The sequence below is a fragment of the Budorcas taxicolor genome, chromosome 4, assembly GCF_023091745.1.
Source record: "Budorcas taxicolor isolate Tak-1 chromosome 4, Takin1.1, whole genome shotgun sequence".
NCBI classification, from domain to species: domain Eukaryota; kingdom Metazoa; phylum Chordata; class Mammalia; order Artiodactyla; family Bovidae; genus Budorcas; species Budorcas taxicolor.
Genome location: NC_068913.1, coordinates 106,330,837 through 106,339,083, shown reverse-complemented (window position 1 = coordinate 106,339,083; position 8,247 = coordinate 106,330,837). Strand labels below are relative to the sequence as shown.

General features: G+C 48.4%; 1 protein-coding gene across 1 annotated transcript in view; it reads right to left on the bottom strand.

The window, feature by feature from the left end:
• Nucleotides 1-2,423: 2,423 nt before the first annotated feature.
• TMEM178B (transmembrane protein 178B) overlaps nt 2,424-8,247 on the bottom strand; it is a 401,231-nt gene continuing 395,407 nt past the window's right edge. Inside the window, exon 4 of the mRNA XM_052638836.1 lies at nt 2,424-2,674. Coding sequence (XP_052494796.1) covers nt 2,424-2,674 — 251 coding nt within the window. The remainder of the gene's footprint in view (nt 2,675-8,247) is intronic.

The window sequence follows — 8,247 nt, the reverse complement described above, 5'->3', positions numbered from 1 at the left end:
CAAGCCCAAGTATGCCTTTCCCCTGAAGCGGGAAATTGAACTTTTCAAAGAAAATTATTTTTTAAAAATTCCCTAAACAATCGAAACACTGGGTTCTCCTGAAAATTCTCTCCTTTCTCATAGAATAAATCCTCTGTTTTTAAAAGTCATCCTTAGAGGTACAATTGGGAGCTAACAGCATTTCCCGCCGGGTCGTCTCCCAGCACCCCACGCACAGGGCACTCACACGTGAGCCTTTGTGAGGAAGCTGACCTGTGTCGCTAGCAAGGAAGTCTTGAGTAGTACACCCAGATCTGTGTCCAGGTGTGCATTGACACAAATGTACACAAAATGCACCAGAGATACACACACACAGAGACCCACACTCACACCCATCCGCACATGTCAGATGCCCTATTTGGACGCAAATTGCACACACACATACACACACAGTCAATTAGAGCAGATGAGGAGAGAGGCAGGACTTAGAGCCTGGTGGGTGGAAAAGTGAGAAGGGAAATGGTTCATAGGTGGGGGAAGGGGGGAGCTGGAGAGGAGATGGGGCAGAAGACAGGGAGATGAAACAGAGGGCACGGCTGGGGGGAAGGCTGCTGAGTGAGAGGCAAAGTGCCCAGAGCACATTCAGTTATGAAACAACTGAATCCTCGGCTATGCAGTGGACCCATGGCTGGACTGCTCAGGGAATTCACTCTTTGCCTCCCAGGGCTGCTCGGCCCCTGTGGGGTCACCGAGGTGACCACTGGCTGCTGCTGCCCACTCCTGCCAGCAGATCCCGTCCCCATAGCTTTCACAACCCTCTGGCCGACATCACAGCTCGCCAACACCTGCAGTGCCAACGTGCTCCACCAAGCCTGGGACACTGGTCTGGACCGAGGCCACCTCTGCTTGGATGCTAGCCATCACAATGGTGATTTGGGGATTCATGGCCTTGAATATCAAGAGGGAAAGGACGAAGATGGCAAGAGTCAAGAGTTCTCTGTGAATTTACACAATATCATACAAATTGGAGCCCATGAGACATGGCGGCTCTCTCTGCATGGGACCCATTTTCTCTCGTCTGTACAGAGGTCGCCCCTAGCAAAGGGGTGGATGTCCAGTGACAAAGGACAGCTTCCATGATGGGGAGGGAAAGGTCTCGTTTGGTGTACGGACTTTATCCAGTGGTAACTGAGGCCACTCCCCTTCTCCCTCTTGATCTGTGCTCCCTTCTTTGCTCACGGCTTGTGTGCCCAGATGTGTCTTGAACTTCCAAAGTTAGGGGCCAAGTCCCGTGGCATCCCAGCCCCGGGATGTGCAGCACCACAGGTCCTCTGCCCAGTGCTTGCGTTCTTGGTTCTGCCCTCGGGGAATTTCAGCTGCACTAAAAATAATAGAAAAATGCAACACAAATGATAGAAATCCCACACTCAGAAAACAAAGACGCGCACACACACAGCAGGGATGTCAGGCTGCAGAACTGGCCCCCATAGAGGCCCACCTTGTTCCTGGGGCCTCCATCCTGGGCCAGGAAACCACCACAAATGATAGACAACAGTCATGATCCAGCAGTATTTTTAAAAGGTGAAAAGTAAAAAAAGGAAACCATCCAAAGTTGTTGCACACATACATGCACGCATACACACACACCAGAGGTTACTCCAAGGCTCCGATCTGCCCAGGGAGCGCAGGTTGGGTTCAGGGCAGGGCGGCCTCTTGTTTAACTGGGTGTAAGGCAGCTGGAAGGTAAGACTGGGCTTTCTGAGCATCCACGGAAGTGTCCTTTCATTGATGTGGGTCTTGCCTCTCAGCACGGCGTTCTCTCCCCATTCCCACCTCCGGAACTTCATCCAAAAGTTTGGCAGCAGAGAGAAAACTTCCTTTTGGTGTGTTTTCTCTTCCACTTTCTGGTGTGTCGCTGGTCGGCCAGGAAGGAAATCAGAACAGGAAGAGCAGAAGAAAATGGTTCTGGAAATGGCCTCGAAGAGCTGGCTACATTCTGTGAACTAAGGGCATTGTTTCTCTGCGATATGATCGGGGTTGGGGTGGTGTCCCGTCCTGTCAGCTCAGGGGAGGGCATTTTCTTGTCTACATCTGTGCCACCCTGGACCACAGGCACCATCTCTTCCCAGCCTCCCCCGCTCCATGCCCCCGTCCTTGCGAGTGGTGGGAATTGGGACCCTGTCTTTGAGGGGTGATGCTCACGCTGTCCTCAAGAAACCACGGAGTCAGAAGTTACGGATCGATGGAAGAGCCACGTGAGGGGAACGCCTTCCCCCATCTCGGTGATGAGGCGACACAGAGTCCGGCGAGGTGTGGGTGCCTGAGCCGACCCCCACTCTGCCTTGGCACTGGCATTGTCTTGATTGAGCTTTGTCATATATATGTATATTATATATATATTTATATATATATATGTGTGTGGGTGTGAGTATGGGCTGCTTGTTTTAGCACACTGTCCCGTTCTCGGGTCTGGATTTGGGGCAGTTGGTCCTCGGGACAGGTTGGACAGAAGGGGCCAAGGTACAGAAGAATCCCGAGATCAGAGTGAGGCCCAGGCCCCCCCACGCACAGAACATGGACCATCCGTAGCCATGGCTGATGTCGTCGGGGAGTCCGTACAGGTAGCGGGGGTAACGTGACAGCTCAAAGTTGATCCCGGCCACACAGGTGCACAGTGAGATGATGCAGAAAGTTCCTGGAGGGGGAGGGGAGACACGGGGCGGGGGGGAGGCGGGCAGCAGAGAAGGTGAGGGGAAGGAGAGGAAGAGAGAGAGAAGGGAAGTTTATTACATTTTTTAATTTTCTTGAATAAGAAAAATGAAAAGATGCAGGTTAAGGGTAACCTGCTGACGAGATCGATATTTGGAAACATTCACGGAGAGGGGAATAGTATCAAGGCTGCCTCACGCTCTGATAACTGCCTGGTTTTGGACAAACTCAGGACGTCTCTCTTTTGGGAGAATCCTAACTAATCCTAATCACAGGCCACTTTGTGTAGGGTGAAGTAAAGCAGAAGAGCATTCAGTTCATTTTTCAAAAGCATTTAAAATTCATTGTCTTTCTTTGGAGATGCAGAAAACACCCCCTTCTCTACTTCTTTAGAGAGAAAACATCTTTATTCCTTTCTTTTCCACATACAACGTCTTATACAACATTGGGTTTTCCTCTAATCCGTTTACCAACCAGTCGTCCAAATCTTGGAAGCCTTTTCCCGTAAGACAACATTCACCAAAGTGTTTTCCGTGGAACACCAAGCCTAGGAGAAAACTGCTTTATGACGAAGCAGAGGCAGGAACTCTGGGAAACTTTGTACGTGACTTCTCACCCACGAAGATGCATAATCCACAGTCAAGTGAGTTAACCTGCCCAACTTAGTCTTACGAGGTATTTCACAAACTTATTTTATGATGCTCCTTAAAACAAAACCAAAACATATTGCTTAGGAACTTTCCTCATGGTCTAATGGCTAACACTCCACACTCCCAATGCAGGGGGCCTGCATTCAATCCCTGGTCAGGGAACTAGATCCCACAGGCCCCAACTAAAGATCCCATATGCTGCAACTAAGACTTGACACAGCCAAACAGAAGACAAAACAAACCAACCAAAAAAACTCAAGAAAAACAAAAACAAACAAGAAAGCCATTACTCATATTAACCTCCAGCGAGAAGGCTGCTACAAGAAACAGAACGTTATCAAAGAGAATCCTAAGCCCACTTTTAGCCAACAGAGATGTGATGTACCGAAAATGAGTTCAAGAGCTTTTCTTGATATTCCCTGTGTCTTGTTTTCTCTGTCACTGCAGATGGGACAGTAAAAGCTTGAAGAAATACGCAACGTTTGGGAAGGCTAGCTGGGGCTGATAGTACTGCAGGGGCCCAAGCACTTTAGTGGGGGTGATCTGTGTTTCCAAAGGTCACTAAGTCAGGAGCAGAGCAGAGGGCAGTGTAGAGGCAGGGAGTCCAGGGAGGACCCTGCTGTGTCAAGAGGAGAAAGGAGGAAGGCACAGGCCAGGACTGATTTGCTGTTTAGTGGAGGACGGTTGGTAGAGGCAGCTAAAAGCAAAGCAATGCGTCAGAGGGGACTTGGCGTAAATGAAACTGTGTGTGTGGGAAGCATGTAGGTGTATGTGTTTGTCTGTGTAGCAACAGCCATCATGTACAAACACATATGGTACCATCACTCCTTAGAAAAACAATGGTCCCAAACTTGGGGGGTTACAAAGCACCCAGGGTCCCTCCTGCTCTGCCCTGGGGTTCAGGCAGAATTCTAAGTGGGTGCCCAGAGTGGATTACATCTCACCCCAGAACCTCTGAATCAGAATCTTGAGGGCCAGGATGGGGCGCTTTCCTTTCCAAAAGTTCCTCAGGTGATTTCTGTTGACCAGCCTAGCGAGAAGACCCTGTGTGAGGCAGAGGTTCTGTGTATAACCTTGAGACATGGATCCAGGTGAGGGAAGAAGCAGAGGGGGTGAGGGAAGGAGACAGCGATGGGCTGGGAGAGCCAGAGCTGGAGAAGGCTCCATTTTGACACCAGTTTTCAAGAATCCAAATTCTTGAATACTTGGGCCTCAAGTACGCATTCAATTTCTGGTTTAGAAACCTGGTGTGCATGACGTTGTTTATTAAAATTTAGATTTAGGAAAAGAAGTGGGGGAGAGAGAGAGACTGCATGTGTGTGTATGAGTGTGTGTGCCTGCCGAGTTCAAATCTGAGCTGCCCTTGGGATGGTGAGGCTCTTGGGACCACGGGTTTGGGGCCTGGTGGAAATTTCTGAGCTAGAGACATGGACTGAGTCAACATCTTGTAAATCGAAGCTCTGGATGTGACTGAAGTCACCCAAGAGCTCTCTATAAACTGTACCTACACAGGATACTTTACAAAAGGGAGACGTTTCTTCTCATCAAATGGGGCGTAGTCCTGCTGATTAAGTCCAGTGATCTGTTCTGGGAGAGAAGGTCGACCTCAAGAAAATTGATCTTGACCTTATGATCTTCGCAAGTTGCCAGTAGCTGGTAAAACTTGAGGGACACTATTTTAAGGGTGTTCTGCAAGCAGAGATGGGAATACCAGACCACCTTACCTGCCTCCTGAAAAACCTGTATGCAGATAAAGAAGCAACAGTTAGAACTGGACATGGAACAACAGACTGATTAAAAATTGGGACAGGAGTATATTGAGGCTATATATTGTCACCCTGGTTATATGACTTGTATGCAGAGTACATCATTCAGAATGCTGGGCTGGATGAATCACAAACTGGAATCAAGATTGCTGGGAGAAATACCAACAACCTCAGATTCACAGATGATACCACTCTAATGGCAGAAGGCAAAGAGGAACTAAAGAGTCTCTTGATGAAGGTGAAAGGAGAGTGAAACAGGTGGCTTAAAACTCAACATTCAAAAGGTTAAGATCATGGTATCCAGTTCCATTACTTCATGGCAAATACATGGGGGAAAAGTGGAAACTATGGCAGATTTTGTTTTCTTGGGCTCCAAAATCACTGCAGATTGTAACCACAGACATGAAATTAAAAGATGCTTGCTCCTTGGAAGAAAAGCTATGACCAACCTAGACAGCATATTAAAAAGCAGAGATATTACTTTGCCAACAAAGGTCTGTATAGTCAAAGCTATGGTTTTTCCAGTAGTCCTGTACAGATGTGAGAGTTGGACCATAAAGAAAGCTGAGCGCCAAAGAATTGATGCTTTTGAATTGTGGTGCTGGAAAAGACTCTTGAGAGTCCCTTGGACTCCAGGGAGATCGAACCAGTCAATCCTAAAGGAAATTAATCCCTGAATATTCATTGGAAGGACCAATGCTGGAGCTCCAAAACTTTGGTCACCTCATGTGAAGAGCCAACTCATTGGAAAAGATCCTGATGCTGGGAAAGATTGAGGGCAGGAGGAGAAGCGGACAACAGAGGATGAGATGGTTGGATGGCATCACGGACTCAATGGACATGAGTTTGAGCAAGCTCCAGGAGATACAGGAGGACAGAGGAGCCTGGCATGCTGCAGTCCATAGGGTCGCAAAGAGGCAGACATGACTTAGCAACTTAACAACAACAACTGCAAGCAGACTGGACAGGACAGAAAGAATGTGGTTGATAAATCAAGACCTAATGACTTAATTGCCACATAGACCTAATTACCTACCAATTGGACATGGCCCATTTTGTTGATAACATACATCTTATTGCTAAGCTGCTAAGTCACTTCAGTCGTGTCCAACTCTGTGCGACCCCATAGACAGTAGCCCACCAGGCTTACCTACATCTTATTGCTATGTTAATAGGATTAGTTGGGGTATCTTCCTGCCTTCACGTCATGTCAGTTGTTCTGTGACTTGGCAACCTTTAAAAATTTCTGTGGTTTGTTAGCTTTTGTCAATATTCCCATAGGTGGGAAAAAACTGCGGGCTCTCACTCAAGATGGTCCATTACGCAGGTCATCTGTGCAACCTGTGGAGAAGTCCTGTGTGACAAAATGGGAAGAGGTGGGGAAGGATCTGTCAGCCCCCACAGACACGGGTGAGAAATTATATTTTTATGTGCTTCTGCAATTCTAAATTCAAGTTTGGAAAGATGTGCCTTAATAACTGGAAATACAACCAAGTAGGCACCTGGTGGGTCCTCGGTTAACGGACTGAACGCAGGACATGTTGCCGCTGCTATTCTGATAGCTGAGATAACAATGTACTTTGATGGAGCCCCAGAGTGTCTGTGGGCTAACAGGCCCAGGTGGGCAAGGACCTGCCAGACTCAGTGTCCTAAGGTGACAAGTCCAACTCTCAGACCTGTGGGCCTGCGACCAGCTGGGGAGGGTGCGGTATAGAACTTCCACCCCCCGCCGCCAGCACACCAACTCCCTGGGGTTCTCTGGGAAACTCAGAGAGATTCTAAATGTCTCTGCTAGAAAACACACCTCAAATAAAGGGCGAGTGCTTCCCTGGTGGCTCAGAAGGTAAAGAATCTGCCTGCAATGTAGGAGACCCAGGTTCAATCATTGGGTGGGCAAGATCCCCTGGAGAAGAGAATGGCAACCCACGCCGGTATTCTTGCCTGGAGAATCCCATGGACAGAGGAGCCTGGCAGGCTACACTCCATGGGCTTGCAAACAGTTGGACATGACTGAGCAACTGAAACACACACACACACACACACACACACACAGATGTTACAGCACTGGGGATCACAGCCTCTTTCCATTCACCCAAACACACTGGTGCTTTGGGTAAATAATGAAACCTTCCTCTCACACAAGGAGCGGGCTCCAGCCTGGGTTATCTTATTTCTCAGGAGCACTTTCTGACTGATTAGTGAGGATCCAAGAAAGGCAAACGTTCTAATGCGTGGTCACATTTTCTCAATAATTTCCCCCATGTCTTGGGGTGTGAGCCTAATTCCAATCAGACTTTAAGACTAATTACAGTCACAGTTACCAATTAAGTGAAAAGAACTAGCCGAGCCCTTCCCTTGGGAGCAAGGCTCCACTGTGTACCCAGAGCTGGCTGCGACACTGGCCAGGTAAGGAGGGACAGCAGAAGTGCAGCTGCCAGATCTAAGGGACGTCAAGCCTGGGGAAGGCAGGTTAGCTGCGATGAGGCGGAAGGAGGGGAACATTCCTGAGGCTGCAGGCCCCACGGTGTGCCCGACAGCCGATCAGCAAACATCTGTTGAACTTCTCTGTTTGTACCAAGCATTATGCTAGATGTTAGAGGGATAAAAGGGAGAATAAGATAGGATCGCTGTTCTTGAGAATTCTTAATTAAATCTAAAATAAAAAGATGATGAAAAAAAAATCTTATAATCTCGTTGGGGATAGGAGACAGACGTAAATGAAAAGCTGAGGATGAAGTGGAAATAGTGCCAGACGGGGGATTAAAGGGCCTGAGTTTAGCATCCGCTCTGAACAGTTGGTACCCTCATTGGTAAATCGGGAGCTGGAGCAGATAGCTAGAAGTTCCCTCCTATATTGAGTCATCTTTAGGAAAAGAAGGAAATATACCCAGAAGTAAATGGTGAGACAACTATGCTAGGCCAGGGGAGGTTTCCCAGAGGAATCAGGGTCTTGAAGAAGGAGCAGGGTGTCTGCAGGCAGTAAACAGAAGGGGGTCCTCACCTGGCCTAGAGAGCATCCTTCCTTCAGTCCCAGGGCCCCAGGGTCCTGGTCTCTAAGCCTGAGTTGAGAAGGCATGTCTGCATCCCATTCCCATCACACCTCTGACTTCTGAAATGCTCACCGCCGTCCTTCCTGCCAGGTT